At 44.9% G+C, this 27407-nt stretch overlaps 1 protein-coding gene across 1 annotated transcript in view; it reads right to left on the bottom strand.

The window, feature by feature from the left end:
• The window catches only part of PDZD2 (PDZ domain containing 2), a 137583-nt gene that overhangs the window by 26081 nt on the left and 84095 nt on the right, over positions 1-27407 (bottom strand). The window contains 10 exon segments of the mRNA XM_009318453.1: positions 669-786; positions 1823-2048; positions 2214-2287; positions 4023-4137; positions 6648-6767; positions 7389-7537; positions 9554-9665; positions 22693-22860; positions 24966-25098; positions 25755-25897. Of these exon segments, the coding sequence (XP_009316728.1) occupies positions 669-786; positions 1823-2048; positions 2214-2287; positions 4023-4137; positions 6648-6767; positions 7389-7537; positions 9554-9665; positions 22693-22860; positions 24966-25098; positions 25755-25897 (1358 nt within the window).

A 27407-nucleotide genomic window follows, 5' to 3' on the forward strand; every position in this document is an offset into this window, starting at 1 on the left:
AGGTGGAAGATTTCCTCCAACGGTTTTTAAAAACGACGCCTCCAGGAGAGGAACAGCAAATAACTTTGTGTCACTTAATCCAACGTAAAGCACAAGGGAACACTAGGAATGATTGCTTCTCTCTCTTATGGTTCCTTAAAGACATCCAAACTCCATGACAGATTAAATGAGATGGGCAGGTCGGCCTGCAGCGATCCTGCCAGACCGACAGTAAGGGCAGAAAAGCGCTGCTGCAGCCATGGGCACAGTCAGCTTCAAGAACATCTCCCCCAGCTCTTTTTAAGAGTTTCAGGTGACTGAGCTTTTAGCAGAGCTCTGCAAATTTCCTCCCAATCTGGGGTCTCTGGCTGCAGCTCTGATAAAAAGACATGAGGCTGCACTTCTTGCTGCTCCCCCTTCTCAAAGGGTGCTATTAGGCTCAGTTTTCTACATAGAGAATTAAAAAAAAAGAAAAAAACCCAAACCTTAACAATTATGCTGCTTCCAGCACAGAGAATATTATTTCCTGGGTATTTAATACCACTTTGGAATGTCTTTCTTTAAATGTTTTCTTTTTGGTGAACTCTTAAGTATAAATCCCTTCCCAGCTACACCAACCAATTGGTGAAAATAAAGTCTCAATCGATTTTATTGTAAAACCACTCCGGCATGTTTCTGCTTTAACTAACCTTAATCTGCCATCCATTTTAGCCACTGATCCTGGGGCCAGGCTGTGAATGTATATCCCCGGAGAACTGTTTTCCAGCGTGAGACAACAGGCACCAATGCCAAGCCCAACCCCTGGCTCTGTGAAAAACAAAAAGTACAAAGAAAAGTAGCTGATTGTAATCACACAGGACACACAAGTGTTTGTGTTCCCACATCCCATCTGAGACGAAGACTCATGTATTGTTTCAGGGCTGGCCTTAGGTGCAGTCAGTCAGGAAGTCCAGACCAACAGTGGAAATCAGGATTGAAAATATCTGATCCTGACTGTTTTCTGAGATCCATCACTCCCAGCAAATTTTCTGTGTGCCGTGGGAACCGCCTGGAAATGTCACACAAGGTCTGATCTGGTCCAACACACAAAGGAGTGGGGGCAGCAATCCAATAAAGATGTTGTTTAAAATTACTGCACAAAACATGAGCACAGAAGATGCTGCCAACTGTACTGCTCTCTTTTGTTAAATATCTGCATGGCATCCCTTGGCAAAGAGGCACGAAGAAAGGTGAGGTGTTATCTCTGGTTCAATGATTACCTCTGTCCACTTTCACCTTCGCTTTCCTTCAGGTAACAGCATTCCTAAAGTAGGAAATGCTGGACGTCTTACCTTCTCCCTCCAAATTTTTAATCCAACCTTTAAAATCAGCATATTTTAAGCCTTTAAAATAGGCGTATTTGTCCCACCACGTACAGCATATGCTTTAAGTTTATCTTGTGCAATTATTGATAATGACAGCAACCCTCAGGCAGGAGTTCAAACAGCTCATCTGGGCAATTTTGAGCACTCTGCGTGGCTTTGCCTTCCCCAGAGCTGCCCTTTACAAGAAGGGCATGGCCATTTGGGCTGCTGAGAGGCTGATTCACATTTTGCCTGGTATCTCACAGCCTCCCCCTTAAGGACACTGACTGCTACCTGTAAGAGTCTCCTGATTCTGGAGTGTGGAAGGGGGAACTCTTCAGACGTTTTTGCATTAGAGGATGTTTTTCTCCCCCATCCTGTGGTTTAAGATCAGATGGACACAGATAGTTGCCCTGGATATTAGAGCCTCTAGCCTATTCCTAAAAACTCCCCTAAGCAGCAGGGATTCGTCCTCCAAGCCCATTTCAATGGACCCTCACCTTTATTGAGCGTCACATCCATGACGATCCTGTCCTTCGGGCCGGGTCCTTTGCGGCTGGAGGACGAACCATCCACCTCGTCGGGGCCAGGGACCGGCGTGCCACCGCTGGCGCTGGAGCTGGGGGAGCTGGAGCGGCTCAGCAAGGTGGGAGTCGCACAGGGTGTGAGGCTTGGGCTGCGCAGCCGTGTGCGCACCGTCAGGGTCACCACTCCTTTCTTGAGTTGCTGGAGAGACATCAGAGAACCCCAATAAGGCGACACGATACACCAACATTTGTCACTCAACCTGCATACAGTAATTTCTGGCAGCGGAAGAATATAAAGTCCAGGGTGCTAAATGGCACTGAACGAAGAGAAGCATGAATCTCTGCTGTAGTACATCTATGTTACCTTAAACCTCTGAATGGCCTCCTGATGGGTCAGCCCTTGTAGAGACTCTCCATTAACTTCTAGGATTTCATCCCCTGGTAATTAGATACAAAAAATGAAGTCAGCAATATACAGATTACAGAGATTCCTGTACATAAGGCGACCCCCTACTATAACGAAATTAACTCCTCAGTAAAGAGTCTTTTACTGTTCTCAGTTTATTTTCACTTGCCCTAATGATTTTAAAAGTTAATAGTTATGAATTAGCAGAGTAAAGACTGTTCTTCAGCAGAGACCCTTAGCTTGGCATTCTCATAATAACAAACAAGCTGAAAACACTACGGATTTTAACTAAAGTCTGAAAATAGATCCTCATAAGATGAAGTCCAAAGGGACTACAAAAATCCCTTTCTTTTGTGTGTATCAACAGGAGAAACAAGAATCTAAGTGAAACACTACAGCACATCACTCCAAAGCCTGTTCAGAGAAAACTGGCCTTGCTGCAGAAAGCAAACATGTCCTTTTACTAAATGCCTGCAGACAGAGAAGCGAATAGCCTACACACTGCAATAGCAAATGCCCTTCTCACTCCAAAGAACATGTTCCGTCACATTTCTACCTGCTTCCAGGCTCTGGGTCTTACTACTTAACACCCAGCTAGTTGATCTACCTTCATTTTATTAAAAGGAGGGCAAAGTGAGCAGGATCCAGATCCACTTTCTGGAATTTTACTTGAATCTGTGCAAAATTAGATGGGGTGATGCCATCAGCCAAGTCTACCCCTCCTCTCCTTTCCTTGCCCCAGTTAAAAAAAAAAAAAAAAAAAAAAAAAGAGTATGAAAGCATTTTATGGATGCTTATAGCCTGCAAAGGCTTGCTGGGTTTATGGGACAGCTGCTACTGTTTGGCTTCCCATGGCAAGTGCACAACCTATGCTGCAGGGATGCGAGCTTCCCTCTGGCAGTAAGTGTGAGAGTTGGCACCAAAAGCATCCTCAAATACAACAAGTGTGATGAGCTATAACTAGGGGAATGATGATGTGAGAAGGAGAGAAGTAACACAGGAGCAGCTTGAGAGAAGTAACACAGGAGCAGCTTTCTGTGGATGAGAAGTAAGCTAACCCCTGCAGAAGAGATGTAAAACATCGCTTTAAACTCATGGTCACTTTGTACTTTCAACAGTGTGTAAGAGTCTGTCTGTCTGGCATGGGAGCACTTGGACCAGGGTGCAAACACAAACAGAACAGTCTATACATCCAGCTCAGAGATCAAGACTGGAAAAGCAGTAATAAAATCAGGATGTATCTACTTCTCTAACCAGCTGGGTGATCTTACTGCCAATCCCATCCTTCCTCATTTCTTTTTCTGGTTATGACTCTTACTTGTTGATTCATGCCAAAAATCATACCAAGAGGCTCAGAGAGCACAAGGGCCCAAAACAGCCTCTCCCAAGCATATCCCTCTGTATAACCCCTTCTTGGACCAGCACCTTTAAGCCAGATGTTGGTTGGACAGATACGTTTCACTGCTATCAATGACCCTTTCCAACTGAAGAATTGCAGCTTGTGGCTTGGGCAAATAAAGTTCACTGAAGAGGAAGGGAAAAAAAAACATCATGATGCTGTAGTTTCCCCTTCTCAATATGCAATATAATCAAGTTAACTGCTATGAATGATCTTCCCCAGGATGGACAAACAGGGTGTGTTACATCCTCCACAGCCTCTTGCTGATGGCCAGGTGCCTAAATAAAGCTGTACTTGAATTTTTCTGCTGGACTGAAATAATATCCCACTGTGGTCCTTTACATGCAGTTGGATTCTCTCTACTGTACCTTCTTTAAGCCTTCCATCAGCAGCTGCTGCTCCATTTGGGAATATAGTCTTCACAAAAATCCCCATGCGTCCGCGAGCAGAATCCTGCCCTCCCACAATGCTGAATCCAAGACCCTACAGGAAAGGGAGGAGAAGACACACAGCTGGCACCTTACTCTATCATCACCTGTGTGAGAAAGACTGCCGATAACATACAAGACAAAGGAAAGATGAAAACCTAACAGCTGCTGCTGAATCGCACTGCCATCTTACCTCTGCTCGCATTTCCTGATTTACTTTCACTTAATATCAACACACTTATCAACCCAAAAAGTAGCAGCAGGCACCTTAAGCTAAAAGGCAAAAATGCTATTTCAAGATTTTTAGTGTTTTTTAAACACTGGGTCAATGGCTTTATGTTATCCTATTCCCATTTTAAAAACTGTAACACATTGCTTTTAAATTGACAAGCAGTAGATTCCCACCCCTGAGATCTATATCCAGGATTAACTGTAGTTTTCTCTGCTGTCACAGATCCTGCATTTCCTCAGGAAAAAGAAAAGCTTAAGAACATGACATAAGGTCAGTGCTGTAATGTCAGGAATGTAGCTGGAAGGGGACTGGCGTGGGGGGACTGCCATGCACATGTACATTTTTAATTATTCTGGAGACATGTACCACGTTGTATTTAAATAAATCTAGATCAATACATTCCCCAGGGCTCCATCTGTTAGCTCTTGCCCCTGCGCTGCCCTGGCTTGCTGTGGGACTGTCTTGCAAAGCTGATCAGGGAACGAATGAGCACAGCAGAACAAACCTCTCCCCCTTCTGCTGAGTTATTTCCCAGCCAAATCACTTCCTTGATCCATTCCCCCCCCCATTTCTCCTCTTGTCACCGCTGTACATGTATTTTACAGAATAAAGAGAAGAGTCAATGAACCAGGTGGACAAAGGAAGTGGAAAGCTGTTGTGCTTCAGTGATCTGAAGCCACGGTTATTATTAGCGCCTCAGGCAGTGCTCTCCAGCTGAGGGATGCTGCCAGGGCAGGCACTAACACTGTGTTTACAACCCAATACAAGAACCAGCTCTTTTGTTTTACTCCGTGAATATAAAGTAGACTACCACAGTTACGAGCTTCTAGTAGTTTGATAAGACATTATTGATTTCTAGAAAGGAAGCATGCTAGTTCCCTCGTGCAACACAAAATAATTCAACTAACTGTTTACTGTGCAATTATCAACTGCAAAGCAACCTACAGAAAGCAGGAAGCTCCTGGCATTCCCCTGCATGGACACAGCAGTTCTCCCCACGGCTCCGTGGGGTGGGGTGGGAGAAATACAGCTGCAAAGCACAGTGGTTCCCACGTTAGCCCACCTTCCCGGAGATGCGCTGCCACTCCACAGCAGAAAACCACCCCTTGCAGATCTACCTACAAATGAAAAACCAAGGGCAAACACTTGGGTCCCAGCCACCAACATGGCGACTCCGTGGAAATACTTTTCAAGTCCCAGTTCTGTGTAGAGATAATAAAGCAAATGCTACTGTACAAACTGTACGCAGTGCAACCCCTAACAGAGATGATCACTCAAAAAGTGGGTGAAAGGCACCAAAACCAGCAGCTGTTGAGGTGCTTCATGATCACTAGAGTATGCATGCTCCCAACTGCTTTGTAACGCCTTGGAGCTAATTGCAGAAAGGTAGGAGAGGGTGGCTTATTCCACAGGAAGAAATAATCTAATTCTTATGAGAAAAATGAGGTAAAAAAATAAGTACGTGAAAAATGAAGAAATATTCACTTGGAAATGTCATGAAAGACCTGAAGCTCCCAAAACAAGGAGAGTTACAGCAACCGTGAGTCAATCTACCCAGAGAAGTCACTATTTCTAACTCTGCTAAACTTAAAGCACAAGGAGTTTGTTTTGTATTTGAGCTTGAAAGTCAAAACAAGTCTTTTTAGTCCAAAACATATCCATCTGATGAATTTAAAGAGTATTTCAGAAAAAAGACATGCATATTTTTAGCATATTTAAATGACAGCTCCAATACTAGTGTGGATTGGATTAGGGAAAACAATACACACCTAGGTTAATGCTTGTCTATTTTCCCTTAGCATTCAGCCAGCTGGTATCTAGCAAATGTGCAAACACATTATTGGGAGGAGAAAAGAGGACTCGTTGACCCAGAGAATTCAGTGCTCTCAGATAAGCAATCAACCAGGAACCTGTCTTTGGGTTTAATGCTTAATTTGCAGTGATTCTTTTTTTAATGTATCCAGATTCCACAGGGATAAAATATGCTTGTCCATAAATATGCATACAAACAGGTACTATTCTGTAGCTGCACCAACTTCGCATAAACATACATATTTATAGATCCATTATTAATATTTTATATCTCAGTAATGACCAGATGCACCAAATCAGAATGAAAGCCACCCTGCATCAAGTGCATGGCACGAACACCGCTTCCTCCGTATTTTGCAGGTGTAACTTTGGCATTTACATTTGAAAATGGGATTTGTTTATCATTATTGTTATTATTATTAGCTACCTGAGAGCTGCTGGTAGTCCTGGGTGTTGGAGACAACTCTTAAACACCAGCTCTTGCTACATGTGAGAAACCAGCCACGTGCAGAAATCCTCACCTTGCCTTGCCCTTTCATCAGGACGATGTTGGAAATGATGGAGGGCTGGGTCAGTCTCCATGGAGATTCCACTTGTGCAGCACTGAAGGAACGGGTGGATTTCTTCACAATATGGTAGTCCTAACAAACATCAGCAAACAAGGTACGTCACTCTGATTGCTTGGCACAGGCACTGGGTTGTCATACTGGGAAAATTGCATGTGTTGGGGAAGAGGGAGGGGGGGATCTTACAGATATATTCAGAAAAATGTTCAAGGGGTGAAATCCTAGCTCATTACAGTCAAAGTGAATCTTGCCACAGTAATTTTCCCGCATTTCGCACAGTAAGAACATTTTGCAATGTACCAGTCACAATTTAAATTAAAAAGATTAAGGGTAGCCTCATGATATACTAAAATCCTTATCTGCTAAAAAAAAAAAGGAAGAAGGAAAAAAGCCTACATCATCAAGTCATTAAAATAAAGAGAAGCAGGATTTTTTTGTTTAAGTCCTCAGATCTCTAGAGCTGCAACTCATAAGATCAGCCTTAGGACCTCCTGGCCATAGCAAGAAGTACCCCCCTTCACCATCCTCAGAGTAAAGAAGTTCTTCATAGGTGGCCAACGCATCCCATTTTGGTGTCCAGCCCTGGTTTCAGTCCCCATGATGTACCTATGTGGTATTGTTTCACTACCCTCGCTTCTACGAGCTCCAGACAAACCTCAAAGGACCGAGCACAGCGAGGTGCTCAGAGCCACCCACCTGCCTGGCTCCTGCCGATTCCAGCTGCTGAGGCAGCGAGTGCTTTCTTCCACCCCGGGAATATTTCACTGCTATTTCGTAACTCGATTCACCGTTTTCCACTGTCAGCTCATCGTCTTCTCCCACGGACTCCAAGCGGGATCCGGCACCTAAGGAAAACCACAGAAATACATCTTGCAAACATCTCAGAGCTGCTTCATCCTCTCGCCAGCATGCAATAATCGCCTCCTGCAAATCCCAACTTAAACAGTGCCTTAAAACAAAGCTACGCGGTTCCCAACTGGGCTGTTAGAAGCTAGTTTTGATCATCCTCAACTGAAAACTTTTCCTGCTGTCACAGGTTTTCTACGATCTTTCAGTGATGCTGAACTCCTCAGCGCTGTCGTTCGTGGTAGTAAGGAAAAGCAGAAGATAATTGAGCTGGTAGCTCAGGGACAGAAAATTCAGCTGTTCTCACCCAATGGCACTTGCCAGTGCTCTCAAGCTTCATTTATTTAAAATTAAAAGACCTGACACTGTAGTAGTATTCATTTCTGGAGGTGTCATGTCACTTAGAAGGAAATTTTTCTGGAGTGGAAAAAGGAAAAATGTGCCAAATAAATGCTACTTTCTTTCCTTCTGGCAACGATCCTAGTTGTCTTAAGGAGGAGGAGAGTGCAGAGTTCACATTAGAAACAGAATTATTTGTCTTGAAGGACATCCTGTAATTAGGTGCAGAGTACACCGCTCCTTGCACCAGGGCTCCTCCAATTCTCATTTTCTCCAAGGTCCCCATAGGACCCACAGTCACAGCAGTTCCTGCACGTTCATCCTTGCCATTTCCCCCACCATGCAGGGAAGGGCCATTAACGCCTATTTTACAGATGAAAACCCAAGACACAGACAGGCCAAATTCACACAAGCTGGATTTCATGATGTGGTTTTAAGATTACTTGAAACCAAGGTTAAGTTGGAGCTGCCACAGAAAGGGGTAGCTCTGCTTTCCCTTCGCCCTCACTGCCCTGTCCTTACCCTGGGGACAGCACTCACAAGCCATGGGCTGAGGTAGACCTCCTGCAAATTTGCCCAGGAGAGCCCCAGACCTGTTTTCTGCCACCTCCTCCTCGCCCAGAGGCTGTGCAAGCATCGCTGCCAGCGCCAGGGAGGGATGGAGCACAGAGCTGGGGCAGCTGCTTGTTTTCACTCAGCATTAAAGCAATTCTGCTGCTGCATCCATAGGCAAAATTTGTACTCACTCACCAGAGTGCCATTTAAACCTGATCCCTTCTTTGAGGTGTGAAACTACCTCTGGTTTTAAAGCTCCCCTTCCCCAGGCACGCAGGGCACCGCTGCTGCACACAGCCAGGACAGCTATCTTGGCAGGACTGGCATCCTGGCACTTCATTCACTCCCAAACCCTCCTGGCACCTACAACTAACCCCTTCCCATCACTTCTCCCTCTCTTCTTCTAGGAGAACAGTTATATTTGTATTTTCTGCCCATCTCTGAACATAGTTTCCCTCCCTGTGCTGCAGCCCAGGCTTGGGACCAGCTGGGGGATGCTCCAGGCTCACCCACAGCCCAGGGGCATCACCACTCATGGGAACCAGGGCTGGATCACCCCAACACACAGCCACAGGAGCTACAGGCAGAGGAGCTCCCTGGAGCATGCTAAAAATATCTGAGTAGATGGAAATTAAGGTGAACATAGGAGGGCGGGAGACTTGGAGAGTATTAGGGATGAGAATGTTCATCGAGCTCTGCACGCAGGTTACTGTTAAGACCTGGGGCCAAAGCAATAGAAAATTTCAGGAGTATTCGCCATAATGGGTATTTTGGTAATGGCATGTTGAAACATGTCCCCCACCTCAGTATTAGAGCACACTGAAATATATAGGGAATGTAAATGTTAAAAAAAGAGTGAGAGAGAAGAGAAAGAACCAAAAAAAAAAAAAAAAAAAAAAAAAAAAAAGAAAGAAGCTTCCAAAATTTTGCTTCATCTTTCTGCCCATACAATAGTTCAACTCAAGAGGCTGAATACAAACATCCTGCAGCTGTGATTTTCCTTCCAAATTAAACTAGTATGATCTCCAAAGGAAAGAAAACCTATCTCACTTTTAGAGAGCTAAAATAAATACACAACATAAAAATATTACTATTGCTATCTTTTATCAACCCAGCTTTACCTTGGGATCGACTTCTGTATTTCAGTATGCCACTTCCAAGAGTTGGATTCTGGTTGTTTCCTTTGCACACTTCTGCACAAGCTGGATCTTGAGACTTCTCAGTTTCCATCACCTAAAAAAATTTTTAAAAACCCCAAAAAACTTATTTACTTGTAAACCAGAGAAGCTGATAGGATTCCTCCCATTTTTACTGAGGGACAAAAATTCCACTGCACATCATCTTTTTTTTTCCAAAGCATATCATTGTATTAAGCCAGCACACATTTCTGTAAGTAATTTTCAGCAATGCCTTCGGACATTACTGCAAATCTTACCGATGGGTACAGGTACAGCTCAGTATGGTACAGTTCAGTATGTACCGATGGGTACAGGTACACCTCAGTATGCAGGGATCCTCTGCAGGTTACCACACTAACGCCCCCAGAGTGCCTCCAGCATCCAGAGCACCTCATTCAGGTCCTTCCACATGCATTTTAATAAAATTTTAATGTAGCTTTTATTGCAGTTTGTTCAGCTCAGGGAGCTTCCAGAGACATCACATCTTTATAGAGAAAACCACTTTTAAAAAATGTTATTTTATTGTTAGTGGCCGAAGCTGAATGCCATTGCATAGTGGATGAAAAGTTAATTTAACAGAAAGTTATGAAGATTACACAGCTAAGCACTTAAAAGCCTGGAAATGCTCAATGTAAATTTACACATGGACTCACAACCCCGCCACCCTGAGTAAATGAACCAAGACAGGAGGAGTCTGTTTACCCGCCGTGTTTGCCTAGGTGCAGGTGACAATACAAGGTGACAATGTACAGCTGCACGGCCACACGCACCCACACAGTCAGGGATGAGCAGAGCCGTCCATCTGCAAAGCCCGCAAAGACTCTCCCCAACCCATGTGTTGTGGAAGATCCTGGTGACTCCCTTCTCCACTTGCTGCTTCCTTTACCAAGCTACAGCAGTCAAATTTTCCTAGATGTGCCACCACACAGCGATCCTCGACACGCTCCCCATGCACACACTAAGTCCTTTTGCATTTTCACCCCCCACCCATCACGCATCCTCTGCGCGATTATTCAGACAGCTCATAGCGAGGACGACAAAATTTCCGGTACAACCACTTACTGGTTGCATTACACTTTTAACGTACTATATCAACTGCTGGACGTCAGTTGAAAAAAAAAATCCCACCCAAATGACCAAACACTCTTACTGTTAAATTCATTTCTACTTCCATTATTCAAGCTTAAAAATAGCAGGATTTTCCTGAGAACCTGCCTCTCACCCCCCAGTCCCTCTTATCCCCAAACCAAGAAAGCCAAAGTTTATCTTTTGCAGAGAGTCTAGACTTTGTGATTTCAGTTCAAAGGGTAAAAACTTCAGGAAAAGATAAAACTGGAAGATAACAGGAAGCTGGAATGGAAACTGCTTTTTCTCCCTCCCTCTTCAACATGAACAGCTACACACAGTTTGCACATCCTAGCTAGTTCTTGTTGATTTTTCAAGGCATTGCAGCAACTACTTCAGAGTCCATTTCTAGTATCAAATGCTTTGCAGGTCACAGTTCCATGTAATAGGATTAATCTAAAGAAGAAAATAACTACATCAGTTTGAGAAAACCAGTGCTTACAATTTGGCCACCCTAGTGAGGGACTCGTTACAGAAAAGATGTGAGAAATCAGATCAAAAAACCCACCCAAGAAACCCAAACCATCAGTGATTAGGCCACACCCGAAGTATCACCAACGCTCCCTATGATCTCCTCGAGCACATACCCAGAAGACAGCAAAAGTGTTTAGAAGTGAGCCGGGACTTCGTGGATCACACAAAGTTAAGCTGGAATTTACCATAAAAGCAAAAATACCCTTTATAAGTAAGAACGCCTCCCTTGTAGAAAAGCCAAAACCATTTGCACAAACACACAAAAATCACGTAGCTGGTGGTTTTAAAGGTATGCAAAACAATCAGTACTCAGGAGCGGTGTTAACTTCGTGGTGGAGAAATATTTGAAGCATAGGGATGGAGAAAAACAAGAGGGGATGCCTAACTGAAGCAAGCACGGTGCTGCCTTGCACTCGCATGGCATTCAACTATCAGAACAGACAGGGATGGGTCCAGCCTCACTTTTCTGGAGCTGAGCACAAACCAGCTCGGGTCTGGAGCTGTAGAGCTGAGCTGTAGAGTTGTTTCATTTCTGTGGCATGCATAGACATGGGCAGTTTCACTTGATAAAATCACACAACTCCCAGTCCAAAGGTGGACTGCTTCCTCCAGCTCGGAGCATGGGGGTAAAAAATTGGGTTAGTCTGCAGCAGCCTACAGAGAGATGCTGAAATCATCACTGCCACAGCCAATCTCCACCCCGAGCCTGGGCTCAAGGGTGACCTGTTTGGTACATCTTGTATTTCTACTACATGGGGTTTGGTTTGGAGCTTTTTTGCTTTTATTTATTTTGACTGTGCAACAGAAGCAAGTACAGATGCATTCTGCACTTACAGACATTTCCATCTAGTGGGGTGAGAGGAAGAATGGGAGACAGTTGCCACTCGCATTAAAACTGTGCACCCTGTCCCTTCACCTCATCGCTGCACAATCCTGTAGGCTGCGAGCCCACAGAGGGCAAACCCCCAAACCCCACGTATGATCCGCAGAAGGGCATGTGTGCCTAAACACCAATGCTAGGGAAAGCCTCAAGGCGTTCTCAGCGGCCTCCTGAAATTACATTTTATCCAACTCAGCTTCAGAATACAGTAAGAAGTAAAAACATCTAAATTACCTATGTCTCTGTTTATTTCTTATTTTAGCAAAAATACTTTTCTGACACTGATTATAAACATACAGGGGAAGACACTCGAGCATTTGCAATGAAGTAGATATTCTTTAAGTTATTGAGCTTGTCTAATAAACCACTGAGAGTTTTATCCTACTCAGAAAACACTTAGAAATCCCATCCACAAAGCTTGTGAGAACTTCCCAAAGTTGTGCGTCTGTAATCTTTGGCTCTGTTGTAACTTAGACAAGAAGAAAAACCCAGCTCCACCTTATCCTTCTGGCCACACGTGAACGTATCGCTTTACTGTCTCGAGGCGGCTGCCCGCATTTAACCATGCCATTTTAATTTTCCTCACTTTCAAGGAAACGGAGCTTATTATTTCAGTTCTATATGCCTCTTATTAAACTAAACCAATAAATCCTGCCCAATGCTGTCCCAGTGTTAAGGACAAGGGGAGCTTTAATACACACAGTAGTTTGAAGAGAGGTCTAAATATAAAGCCCATTTTGCCAGTTCATTAAGTAGCTCTGGGATCAAGCGATGGTGACATCTCAATTGATTTCAAAGGAAGCGGCGCTATCATGGACACGCGGTCCTGGCACCGCACCAGAATGAACAACTGCCCCCAGAGCCCTCGCTCGGGCAAAGCTCCAGCGTGACCAGGCCCTTAATTAGGCGAGATGAGGAGCAGGATTACGAGAGTCTGCATTGTTTAACCGCAAACAGCTTGGCAATCGTCACCGATCTACAAAAACAAGGCGGCACACAGGGGATGATACAATTTAATAAGCAAACTACTTTACTGCTGCTGTTGCGGAGCTCCTAAGCTGCTGCCTTTCCCATCAGCGAGCCCATCTGACTCCCCACGGCACAGCCTGCTGGCTTTCTCTGCTGAGGAGCGCTAGCAGCCTATAGACAAGTTTAACCTTATAGTTAGGCACCCAAACAGCGAGAATTAGACTGAGCTGTCTGTGGCATGCCAGATTCAGCCCTACCTACGCTGGCAAAGCAAGTCCACCGGGAAGTCCACTGCCCTTCTTTAAAACAGCAACGTGAAAGAGGAACAGCTGTGCCCCTGCACACAGCAACACTGCACAAGCTCCACAGGATAATTCCTCACCTTCTTCAGTCCTGGCACAGCCAGGACAGTTTTTCCTTAAGCAGCACTACCCCAAACATATTTAATCATGAAACACTCCAACATCTCTGTCTGTAGGGCAGCTGGCAGGATGAACCCAATGAGTCTCCAAGAGCAGTTAGCACCAGACCCTTCAGAGAGAGGTGCAAAACGCCTGATGCAAACCTGGCTTTACCTGGTCCCCACACAAAGTCTTTCTTCCTAGTCCCTCAAGACTAGCTGATGCCTTAAGGCTTTAGCCTTTCCAAAAGTTTTGGAGATTTTCTTTGAAGATCTATTATAATTCTAGTTGTTCCAGTTATTTGTGCAATTATTTATTGCTTTCTGGGGCACAGCATGCTTTAAGCCTTAAATGTATCTGGTAGGCAGGGAGCTCCACAGAACCGCAGAAAGTAGAATACCTTCACTTTTAAATTAGCTCTTTTTCAATTTAATTGAATCCATCTTCCAGATAAATTACAAACTGCAGGACTATAATTTACCGGAATTAACACTGCAAATGATGCAGAGGACATGGATTTTCTAATCTTGGCCAGCACTGAGTTTTCCATGGCTTACTGCTCTCTTTTAGGGCATGCACAAAGCTGCCTGGATGCTGGAAAGAGCTGGATGAGTCAGGACACACAGCACCAGGGGCACCTTACTGAAACATAGCACCTCCCAACACCCAGGTAGCACCCTCAGCTAAACCAAATTAAACCCAGATTTAATAATTTCTGGAGCAAGCTCAGGCCTCTATGATTCTATGACTCTCCTCTTCCAAAGGGTATTGCATTGCTGCTCCCCTCTGTCATGGCACAAACGCAGAGATCCAAATGGAGCCAGGGATGGAGGAAAAGAGGAGGAACATCACCTCCATGTCAGCACTAATTCAGTGCCTTAACTGGCATCTTAGAAAAACCTGGTGCCCCAGTTTCTGCCCCAGCACGAAGCTGCCGGGGCAGACAGCAGCTCTGCACGTTGGCCAGGGCAGGCTCCACCAGCGAGGCTCCAGGAGGGCTCAGATTTGGGCTATATTTAGCACCGCTGGTGAAACAAAGCACCAGCCGCCTTCCCCAGCAGCTCGTCTGGGAATTAGCCATGCTGGTACCACCAGGTGCAGCCTGTACTTCCTCCTGCCCAGGCAAAGGGGATGGGAACCTGAGGCCTCCGTTACCTAATTATAAAGAAAGTGTTGGAAAACTGCCGGTTCATGTGCAGCAGGAGATCAGGAAATCTGATAAAGTCAAGAACTGGAGCTGCCCTATTTTCTGAATAGGTGGAAATGCCAAATAAACAAAACAAAAGCCTTTAAAGTGGTCTCTAAGAATGCCTGGTCTATCACTCTACCAAATGCCTGCATTCAAAAGCCACCCTAAGCCTTCACTGTAATGCAGTAGTTGCTAGAAAGTTACTAGTAGTTGCTATTAATGTCAGCTTCAGGAGGTAAAACACCCCCTTGGTTATTTCTATTGCTCTTTACCAAGTGACCAAGTAGTCACACACAAACCTGCACATGAAACATAACCTGGCACTCACCAGCACGAAGCCAGCAGCAGTATCTGCCCATGCACCATGTTTGCCCTCAGCAAACAGACTGGAAATGTACTATGGCAGAGCTGAGTTACCCTCATCTTCCAGAATGCTCTATTTATTTTGTACAAGACACCCCAAAACCTTCTTCAATGTGCTTGATACCAGGAGTCCCAACGCACTGACCATGGTCCAGAGGATGCTGGCAGGTTCTTGATGTAGCAGGATCCCAGCTGTGCTGGCTCCAAAGACTCACTGGGCCGATGTTATATTTCTGGTCAGGACTGCAGTTAAGTAAAGCAGATTTCATTTTCAGGTTTCCAAACAGTCGCTAAAATTAATAATAATGTTTTGAAGAGACAAAACTTTTAAAATATCCTTTTAAATAAGAAGAAAGGCAGGAAATGGCTAATGCAGCTAAGTTCTCTGAGAAACAGATATCACAGACAACACATGCCTTGGAAATATTAAGATGTTCCCAGGTAAACAGTTCCTAATCCTTTTTGGACCAGATACTCTTCTTCTGCAATATATTACGATTTTCACTAGAAACAGATTCTAAGCTAAAGGAAATCAAATGCATACATTTCTTAAATGGTGCACAAACAGATCACTGCTGTTTTCTTTTTTATGCTTCATCCTTCCACCCCTCCAACCATCAAAAAGCATGACACGTTTGCATGCAGTTTAGTCGTTGCCCACGAGATGTCTCCGTGTGCTGCACAGGGGTCCCAGAAGAGCAAAAAACAAACATGGAACTCAAGTTGTGTGAAAGCCAGTCCAGCTCCTCCGTTATTTTCTTTTAATAAATGCTCAGCTCGTGGCTTAGCACAAATCCGGAGCCTATGCATCATGACAAACAATAAATTGCTTCTTTTTTTTTTTTTTAATAACTTTTTTACTCACCATGAGGGACAAAGCAAGCAATAAACAATCCTCAAAATAAACAACTCTCCTGAGAACGAAACAAGACCTTCCTAATACCGAAGTCAACGCACAGCTACAGAGAGTGTTCCCCTGACACAGCTGGTGGAAAGCTTTGGATTTCAGCTCCAAAACCACGTTTTATATCATCCTAAGTACATGAGAGGATATGCAATACATAAGCATTAAGTGTCTTTCATACCTGAGTCAAGGATCTGAACCCTCATACATTATATAGGCTGCATTTATTCAAGCACAGCACATCTAGAATGAGTTTTAACTGAGCCCAACCAAGACTGCACTGTGTACACGCTCAAGAATTTGCAGATAAACAAACTGCAGATGTGATGATATGACAATTCATGCTAACTCTCAAATCCTAGAGCCTTTATCATCATCCTGTTAATGTATGGGAACCACATGGCTGTGACAGCATCTCTCTTGTTCCAGTGCCATGAGGGGGTTATTTTTAGCTTGTTAAAGGCAGTTCATCTCCTTCAAAACTGGGCAGTTATCCAAACAGCCAAAGGAGAGACAGGCTGTACTGTATCTGTTGCTTTATGGGAAAAACCCTCATTCACAAAAACAAAGACTATGCAGAACCTGTACTGTAGATAAACTTGTGTTTCTATTACTCTGCTGACTTGGCTTTCAAACATATCACACAGAAGAGCAAAAATGATAACTCTGGGCATTGTCTACGCTGATATTTATGGTCAAATCAAAAAGGTTATCTTCCACCAGCCCAAGCAACAGGAGATATTTCACAGTTTGTAGCCTGCATCACGTCCATGGGGAACCCTTTAGAGTACTGGCCTCTGGGCGAAACAGTTTTCTCTGGGCTTGCCTTTAACACAGAGGCAGTAGGAAGTGGCCCAGAAGGGTTTGGGAGCCAGGCACAGGGAAGGATGCTACTGCTGCTGAGCAACTCCCTCCTGACCTGAAGAACACATTGACATTAATGTCTCCTTGCCAGGTGAATTTTAAAACGTGTGAAAAAACAGTAATTCAACGACACTGACCCCCTGGGTGCCTTTCACCACTCTTCCTCCTCCCCAAACTCACATGATGCATGCCCACACCTTCCCCGCACCACCACCATCAGCCCATCACTGAACATCCCCCCAGCAATAAGACGAATTGCAATTGCTTATTTTAATGTGATACGGCTTCTGGAAACAACACAAGAACAGCCACATTTGGCAAACAAGATTTGGTCCCCAAATATTCTGTCATTTTCTCTTGCCCAAATTCCTAACTACATTTACTCTAAAAACTTGCATTTCCCCAGACCTCTGGAGTCACTGTGGGACCCAGCATGTCTGCTCAGGTTACAGCATGAGTGAAGGGCACTGCACAGGCACAGACCCACATATATGCTGGACAAGACTGTATCTCAGGAAGGTACAGTGCTGCCAGACTTTCAACAAATGCAGCATTTATAGCTGAGCAGCAGCTCCAAGCCATGCTAAGGAGCGGCTGAACCCTGCCCTCGCCTGCCCCTTGCAAGGGTGATGTGGCACGAGGCAGGATCTGCAAACTCTTCCAGCCCTCACCACGAAGAGGAAAGGAGTTATTAAACCCTTCTCCAGGACAAGGACTGGCCACAACCGAGCCTCACACCAGGCTCTTCATCTTCTTTCCCCGCCAAGTAAAGTGTTTCAGTGCAAAGCAGATTTCTGACAGCAAAAGCTCTTTCTTGCTTTTTTCCAGCCATGCAGTGCTGTTTGAGGAGTGAGTCATGTTTCAGCAACCTCTTTCGAGACTGCAGTGCCCTAATGGCAACGAATGCTCAAGTCCTCCAAGTAATGAGGGTCCCTCCCCGCGCTCTGCACACATTTAATTGTTGAGTTATGCTTCCTGTTCCTTCTCAATGCTAATGCTTTCTCTGAAAATCTCTCCCAGTGTTTCCAGAAGAACTTTTGACCCCAAGAGTGTTTTTAAACTTATGGCATTGTTATCCTCTTCCTTATTATGCTTGCATGGCTACAGGTAATTACATATGGATTCCCTGGTACGACAGAAAGGCTCACGACAGAAAATAACTAAGCAGTCCTATGGCTCAGATAAAATATAAAAATGGGAGGGAGGGGGTAATAAACTCATGAATTTCTGCATATTCACAGAACAGGTTTATTTATCCACTTTCAGCTGCATGCCTTGCAAAAAACACAAGTAGGATCTGGCAGGGATAAGGAAACCCAGTTCCTGCAAGAAACCTTTAACCAGGGGCATCCTGTTTCTGCTACTTGTAGGAGGATCAAGAACTTGGCGGGTCATGGCCATCTCCGCATGCAACGTGCCCACAGCTCCTGTGAAGGTACACATCAAGCACTTCAGGTCAACACAAAATGATTAAACACAAGCAAAAGGGTTTTGCTGTCCCACAACAGAGGGTCAGACAGCCAGGGATGCTGCTACTGGTTGTCTCCCCAGGGCTCGCCTGCATGGTCAGCTTGGGCACGGGGTGCCAAATTGCCTCCCTTCCCAGCTCCCCCCCAGGAGGCAGGGATAGTGATGGCCTCCTTTCCCAAATAAGAAATTCCCCTTTTGTATAATTCTATTCTGCATGGAACAGACCTGGCTCAGGGTCCTGCCTCCAGCATCACGAGCAGCAGATACCCGAGGGAGAGCACAAGATTAAGCAAAGTATAGAGGAACGGTCCCCAGGCTTTCCTCCCTGCCTCCAGCAACTACAGATCCAAACCTACCGAGGCAGACACCCTCTTCTTATATTTAGTAACTTTTCGGAATTTCAGCCCATTAATATGAAGCTGGTCACTGAAGCTGAACACTTCAAAGATAAAGTACTCAGATCACCACGTATTGAACAACATAGCACCAGCAGAAACAAAGGCAAAAAACTTTGAAGCAACTAAGAATGGTACATGTCTCTGTCTGGGGAACCCAAATGCCCCAAATTCATCAGACACTTTGCAAATTCTTGGCAGACCTGCTTTCTCTTTAGAGTTCATTTCCCAGGTTGCTCCGACAGTCAGCAATACAGTGACAGATTCAATTTAAAGCAACAGAAATACTAGGAAAAGTGAATTAGAATTAAAAATAAATTGTCAAAGGCAAATCCTATCATATCATCCTACTTCACTTGGACATAAATAATGACATTTTAAAATAGCAATGTCAACTGCACACGGCAAAATATGGATTTGGGGGGGGGGAGTTTAAAATCCCCAAAGTGCCTCAGGACAATTTAACACAACGTGACTCTGTGGCCTGGTATTTCGTATCTGAAGTTAAGGAACATTTTGGCCAAACTAGCTCTAAAAGAAATGCACTTTAAGGAAATTAATGTAATCCTTTTTCTGCCTGGCGGCACAAGTTTTATTAAAGTTAGAACTTTAAGGGATGTTTCATGTTAAACAGGGCTTTACGTAAGGAGACCATGTAAAAACAGAGCTCCAATTAAATTGTATTATGAAATTTGTATTAATGAAACACAACAAGGGGACTTTCAAGTAAGACTTACAAGTGATATTTCTGTTAAATTACAGTTTTCAAGTGTCACTAAACTCTTCTGCTGTGTCCTGGGGAAGCTGATTAGCTCAGATTATATTTCCCTGGCTGGAAACGCTGGAGCAGAACTTAAGAGTTTTAAAGAACTTGCTCACAGGGAAAACTTTTAAAATCCAGCCCCTAGAAAAGACACTTTTTTTTTTTTTTTTAATTTTTCACAGAATCGTAGAGTAAGCCAGGCTGGAAGGGACTTTTGGGGGTCCCTGGTCCAGCCCTCATCTCAAAGCAGAGACAACGTTCCTCAGGGGCTGGTCCAGCTGAGTTCTAAATAAATATAAGGATGAAGATCTGAATATATACCTTAGTTCCAAGTGATTGTTTTTTCTGCCTGCTTCAGCCTTTAAGCAATCAGGTGCTAAGGCATTAACAGCAAGTCCATCAGGTCTATAAATTATGGTTCTGAATACTCAGCACTGAACTATATTCACAGTGAGGTTCATGAAAGAAGACCTTAGACAACCCTAAGAGCTCCTGCAAGTTTTGTAGTATCTTCTACACTTGCTCAAGAATTACATATACACTGTGCTGGTCAGAAAAGGGACAGTGAAGCCTTAGTTGATGATAAATCACTCTGAATTACTTGTTGTTACCTCACCACGCAGCACCTGATAGCATCCCTTTAAGTCTCTACAAAGCCCTGCACAGTAAACAAGAAAATTCATTAATCTCTTGCCAGAGGTAAGAAACTGGTGGTGAGAAAGGTAACTCCTGGCCAGAGCTGGGTTGAGAATCGGTTTTAAATCTACGAGGTCTGACGCTTAAACTAAGACCACAGTCTCAGTTACCTGGTCCAGATCTTGAGTGTCACCCACCCTGGAAGTCTAAAACAATTACATTTGCCCTTATTAAAAATGGTCCAGCTTAGTTCCTGCTTTAATCATCAGTCACATCGTCATCCCTTATCTACAGTATAAATATAATGGAAAATATATGAAAGAGAAGACACGTGAGTATCATCAAGAGAGTGGGAACAGTAAAGAACAGTAAGTTCCAAAGCAATTTTGCAATAATCTATATGACTATACATATACATTTAAAAAAAAAAAATCATGTGATGCTTCATGTTCATACTGACCTTGAAATCAGCTTCTCAGCTTTGCTATGAAAAATCCCCCCCAATCTCACCAAGTGGAAAAAAGCCATGTGTGTAGTTTATCTTTTCCATACATTTACCTTCCTACGTCCTGCCTGATGGCACGCAGGATTTGCACAGGCCAGCTCAGGCTGCCATGATCTGATGAGGACAGATTAGGCTGCGGGTAGAGCTGAGGGATCTACACTGTACAGACTGCCCACCCCAGGCTGCAGAGAGTCCCGTCTGCACTCCTGAGGCTGAGACAGCAATTACAAGGGGAATGCAAAGACATCCTCTGTTTTGGATTAGAAGAGGGAAGATTTCATGTGCTGCTCAAGCAAAAAAAGAAGAGGTCCTGAGAGTCACCAATAACTTATTACATCCCTCTGAATTACATCCCCTCCAACAACAAAAAAAAATTAATAGAAACAGAGAAAAGAAGAAAAAATAATTTTGCTGCTATTCTTCTAATTTCCCTTCCATCCCCCAGCGATGCATTATGAAAGCACAGAGCTGTTGCCATCAGGGACGAGAGTGCCAGATAGGCAGGCAAATCAAACTGGCTCTGAATTAGGCTACCACCACTGCCAGCTTGCAGCGGCACTGGGACGGACACTGGGGCAGGGTCCGAACTCAGGTCCACGCTGAAGGGCTTTGGGCAGGCTCGTGCAGCTGGGTCTTCACGGTGGCATGCACCTCAGCTACCTGGAGCTTCCCCTAGCATGATGTTAATCTGGAAAGGAAACACCCGATAAAAAAAGCCATCACTGAAAACCAGGCAGAGCCTTGCTGGAAAGTCAGGAGGAAACCAAGCGACAAATAACTCCTAGCGTGTGCCAAAAGAGTCATTGGAACGCCGGGGAGCTGCATCCTGAAGCCACACATAATTAAGTTCTGACAAAATTGATTTTTATGTTTAAGCATTGCTGAGCCACAGCCTTATGAAAAATTACCAGAATGTGAAACATGACATACAGAAGAATTTAAAGTATTTTGACAGCCAAAAGGACACTTAGGTGCCCTCTCAAGTTAGCATACAAACACTACACCGTCATCAGCACGCTAAGCATCCCTGATTTATTTGTTTTTCCCCTCCTCCCCCCAAAAAAGGACCCTGACACTCAGAAGAGAAGACAGCGCAGAAATAACAAAACTTGTCACAGTAAAGAGATGCGTGAGAGTAAGGCCTGTCATAAGCATAGACTCAAAGAAAGTCAGGGATAACAGGCAGGTATGAAGTGAACAACCAGCCTCAGCTAGACTACAGCGTGAGACTTGTCCCAGGGAGTGGTCTTTTGCTTAGAAAAGGGAAAGTGTAAGAATACAAAACCAAAACAAATCACCAGACCAGTATCACGTCTGAGCCATCCAAAGGTTTAAGAGATTTATTATAATTGCCGCAGAAAAGAGAGGGAAAAAAAGATGAGAAAATAAAAAGAAGAGAAAAGCTTCAAGTGAATCCACCTGCCTTCCCTTGCTGGAAAACCAGCCTGCAAGCTCTTTAGAGTAGCAAACATCATTTTATTCTTTGTCTGTACAATACAACAGAGGCCCAGAACACAGACGAAGTTTCAGAGAGCTGCTACATTACAAATAAATAACAATAATCCACTTAATCTCTGCTTAATGCAGCCCTGAAGGGAATGCAAGTGAGATTATCAACCAGCAGCATTTATTCAGCAGAACTTCAGTTACGGTTCACAGACAGAAATTCATATCCCTCCCCCCAAAAGTGCCTGTTGGCTTCAACAGAGCAAATAAAAACTTGGAGACTTGGATCATAAACTGTTAAAGAAGTTTAGTTACAAAAGGAGGGGAAAGAAGAGTGTGTTACTGCGTAAGCACTGCGAGAGACTTTGCATCAGATCCAACAAAAGCAAAGTGGAAGTGGGTGGAAAACAATCCAACAGCAGAGAGAGAAAAAAACCATGATTGCCACATAGCTTGGAGGACACGAGAGCTCCTGCTCCCTGTGCTGCTGCTTTGCTGCAGCGCAGTAGCGGAGATGGCAGATGCTGTGGTAGATGCCAGCCCCATTTCAGCTTGTCACCCACGTCCCATGCAAAGAAGGGCTGGGTGGGATTGCCCCGTCCCAAGGACCTGCTCCGTGTCAGGCTGTAGGAGAACGTGACAGATGCAAACGGGCGTCAAGGGAGAGAGTAAAAACGTCACACCAAAGCCACACTTACAGCGACCAGTTTTTCAGGAGACACATTCACTCCTTTCACATCTTCTTCTTCTGGCTCTTCATTTTCCTTATTGTCAGTGCAAGAGACAGAGTCTTGGACTGAGCAAGTGCTAAGCAAGTCTGGCAAACTGGTAGATGGGTACTTCAGAAAATCCCCTTCAGCAGATTCCTACTCGAGAGACAACAAAATATGTTACATCACATGCAGAAACCCACCAAAGTCATGGTGAAACTGCTCCATTTCACCTGCCCAGTGAGAGCTCCCTGGTAATCCTCCCCTCGTTACACGCTTCCATGTGCTTAAACTTTAATGGTCCAGTTATAAAAAGCAGACCTGGTTTTAAAGTGTATATATAGTAAACACAGGCCAATACACGTCTAAAACATTTAGATTTCATAAAGGAGAATTTAAAATAAACGCTTCTCCAGCAGCCTGCTCCTCCCCACTTTGGGTTTATTAAATGTCACTGTGAGCAGACTCTGAGTTTACAGACCTCATTATTCATTTCATTGCATCCCAAATCACACTCTGTGCTCCAGCTCCCTCCCTGCGGATGTTCCCTTCACACGTTTATCTATCTACAGGCATAAGAATAACACACCAACAACCCACTTAGGAGAACAAAATGAAAACTGACCCAGCAATCCTCTACCAACTCAGTCCTGATATGCTTCAGGATCTGTTTCCAGTCTTTGGCACCTTTTCCGGGAGGCAAACACGTGCATCAGCCGAAAGCGGTGGCCAGACAGAGTCTCATTTTATTGCTTTCAGAACAAATCCTGCATTCAAGAGCGCCCACCAGGCCAAACTGCAAGGCTGCTTTCCCATACCAACAAATAACGCCCAGAGGGAGCTGCTGGGGAACACTTCACCCGTTTACACCTTTTCTGAGACTGCCTGAAACACGGCACAGGCTGGATTCCCCACTGCTTGCCTTTCCAAGTCCTCCTCCCAGGGACATGAAAACTGTCCAAGTGCACAGAGCACAGGCCAGGCAGATTCACAGCCTGATCAGGAACGTGAAGTTTTATGCTGTAAGCTTATTTGCGATGATTATTTTGATGCAGTCATCACATGAACAGGCAAATAATTAAGGAGAAATTTATGCAGTCTACCACCTTGCGTTTTGGCAGAGAGTCCAATTGTCTAAAGGAAATACAAAATGTACCTACTTCAGGTCAAAGTGTGTTGTTTCCAGAATAAACACCAGTGGGGTTAATACCAGGCTGTGACCCTACAGAAAGTCTTCAGTGAACTTCACTGTCTAACTGAAACGTTAGAGAAGTTATAGGCTCTTCACTTTGCGGTGGGATAGAGCCTCTTCTTGAAAAACATGAGCATAAAGCATCCCGGGAAGCTGTAAGAGCATCCAGACATTAAACCTGCAGAAACCTGCATCAGGTTGGCTGGGGCAACCTGAAGATGAAGCTACGCAAAACTTTAAAAATACCGATAGTGGCCTGCTGACACAGCACGCTCCACCAGGAAAAGCAGGTTTACGAGCGGTCCCTTTGGTCCAAGATGTTCCTGCCACCACCCCAAAGGCCCTGATGGCCCCACCTGCAGGCAGGTCCTTCTTTGAGACCCCAGGTGCTTTTGGGAGCCAGTTGGCCACCCACCAAACGCCTGCATTAACCCAAGCAGGGGAGCAGCAGGCTGTGGTGTGGGGAGGAAAGCAAACTGGGGTGGGCAGGATTTTCTTAAACAAAGAAAAAATTATTGTGTAATATCCCTCAATCTCCTGCAATGAAAGCAGAACGAAGAGCCCGACTGATGAGTTCTACTCTCATTTCCCTGAAATTTCATGCTCCTTTATCTGCAAGAGCTCCACTCCACGCTATTAACAAGGACCAAATAGGGAATTCAAGCCAAGAGATCATCATCAAGAGACCTCAGGCACACAGACAGGACAAGGGATGGGAGCTATGGAGGCTATGCAGGCAGGAAGCAGAAGAGGCTGAGAACATATATGCTGCTTTATTTAGCATATACTTTAAGAAAATGGTTTTGGCCAAAACTTAAGTAACGTCTGCATGAATAAATACAGACTCATTTACACACTGAATGACAGTGACAATACAAGCAAATCATTAAGTTGGTCTATACCGTGCTGATTTGCCACAGATTTATGGCAGCTACTGATATATTTCCCATAGCTGTGCATTACATTTAGGGGAGCAAATGTGCACATGTGATTCCCTATCAAAAGTATGCCCTTCCCACGCAGCACTTGTGGATGTACATTCAGGAGACCGCCAAGGAGAGGACCGTACCTTGCTAGCGACCACCAGCTGCACCAGGCCAGCAGCCGAGCGAAGGAGGGCCACAGCGTCCTGGTGGGAGAGCCCAACCAGCGACTGCCCGTTGATCATGAGGAGCTCATCCCCCGCCGTCAGCCTGCCATCCCTGCGGAAACAGAGCAGGAACGCAGAGCTGCAGGGCGGTCCTTCGCCGGTTCCGGGCTCCAGTGGCACGCGGCAGGACACGGAGGCATGGACAACACATGATCTGGCTGATGCTAAGCTTGCATCTATCAGTGCAGTGTTATTTGCCCACAAAAGTGGCTCAGAAAGGTGCCCCAAGGAAATCACTGTTACACCCAGAGCCATTTCACCCTCTTTGCAGGGCTGAGACCCCTCAAACCTTCCCTGTGCCCCACCGGAGACTGTCAGGGAGCAGCAGTGAGCCCCATCTCTCCCCCATCAGGGAGCAGGGCCAGGGCTGTCAGTGAGCATCCCAGGTTGCACGACCCATGCTCACACACTGACGATCCCATGGGAAAGGCCCATCTTCCAAAAAGGGACTTGGGGAAAAAGCCCCACAAGCCATCAGGCTCCATCACCAAGCAAGTGTTTGATCTGTCTATCGTTTGGACTAAACATGCTGGTAGAAGCTTCTGTGATCAATCACAAAAGAGAGTTTTTAAGCTAAAAATGCCATATTCTCACCCTCACACAATGGGAGGGCAAAACCCCCACACCTGTCTCATGAGCCTGGCTAACAGCAATGGCCACAGATGCTCCATCACGCCCACTCCTGTGAAGGCACCGCTGTCGCCTCACCTGTGTGCAGAGCCACCTTCCTCCACGTGGGTGACGATGATGCTGTGAGGGGACCGCTTCGACCCTCTGCCTCCTGTTATCTGGATTCCCAGCCCGTCCATCCCCTTCAGGATGTGCATCTTCCATATGCGGCAACCTTCTCGCTGAGAGAGAACGTGCAGAGAGTCCTTGAATTTGGATTTGGACACTGAGACAGGGCTGGGAGGGTACAGGAGGGAGCTATTTAGCACCTTGCTGCCCATCACCACACATCTGTATAGCTCAAGCTATACGGGTGTTTTTGCTGGGCTTTGCCATGTTAGCTGTGGTCCAAGCGAAGGAGGCAGAAAGGAGGAGGCAGCACAGAGCAGGGTCAGCACGTAGAGGTTTTCCTGCAGGGCTGTTTGCAGCTTTTCTGAGCCACGCAGAGGTGCTGCTCTCAATGCCCTGATCCTTCCCAAAGCACCCAGCAGCCTCAAACCCCTTCGCCAAAAGTCAAGGATGAGCTGTGCAGGGCTGCAGAGGAGCAAGACGTTGTTCAAGGAGGACCCTGAACACCGGGAATCACAGCTGCTATTGCAGCAGGGACCAGATTGGCATCACACAGCAGCGCTTCCCTCTCCAGAAGGGTTTGCAGATTTGAGACATAGGAAAGAAAATACCAGCTTCAAATTATCATCTGCCAATCAAATATTTCTTATTGGACAGCTGTAGTACAGACTGTAAATAATAAATTTACCCACCACAGAGATCAACTTTTCAGTATAAGTAAGGTAATAAGAGATGTTTAGGACACCTTTTTTTTTTTCTTCCTTAATGATTATAAATATTTTTCCAAAAAGTGCTTTACAAACTCCAGAGCAATACGAAATGCAAAACAAAAACTAGTTCCCATGAGTCCTACCAGCAGGACTGGGCACAAGGAAATACAAGTGTGGCAGATATCAGCAGAGAAAAAAAGGGAAAACAAGCAAGCAAGCAAGACATGTAACGCGACTGCCAGGACTCTCTCAGAGAGCGGAAGAACTAGGGTAACAGAATTATGAGAAACCCTAGGAAGTTTTCAAGCTTGCAAGACAGCAAAATGCACAATTTCAAGGCAATTTTTAGGCGGTGTGTTGCAGTCACCAGGCACCGGGTCAGCTATTTCTGACTGGGTCTGTTCTGCACACAAGTAACGTTCTCACAGTACGCAAACACCCAAGCAGCAAAGATGATTAAAATTTCATGCCAAACTGTGAAAAGCATGTACAAATTGCTGCTTGTTTCTAAGAAGGGGAACTGCTAAATATATTGGCAAACCCAAGGGTTGTGGCAGCAACCTGCAGATTTTAGGCCAATGTTGTTTATCAGAGCCTTTATCAAGTGAAGAAAATGTGCTTTTTTTTTACCTGATCACTGGGAGTTTTTCAGATACAGGAACAAAGAGGTCAGTATCTATACCAATCTCTTAAGAACAAAGTGAAAAACAATGATAATAATGTTACACAGTCCCTAGACCACAGGTAGGAGAAACAGGAAAAACAAACCAGGTGTCTTAAGAGGTAACCCAAAAGTCTGAGCCTGAAAACATATACACCTGTGGGTAATTTGTTAACTTGAAAGTCATGCACATGGGCTATATCCCAACAGGTTTAACTGGGATCCTCTACGCATTGATAAAAGCCCAGTCTC

This window comes from Pygoscelis adeliae, unplaced genomic scaffold (genome assembly GCF_000699105.1).
Source record: "Pygoscelis adeliae isolate BGI_AS28 unplaced genomic scaffold, ASM69910v1 Scaffold272, whole genome shotgun sequence".
Taxonomy (NCBI): Eukaryota; Metazoa; Chordata; class Aves; order Sphenisciformes; family Spheniscidae; genus Pygoscelis; species Pygoscelis adeliae.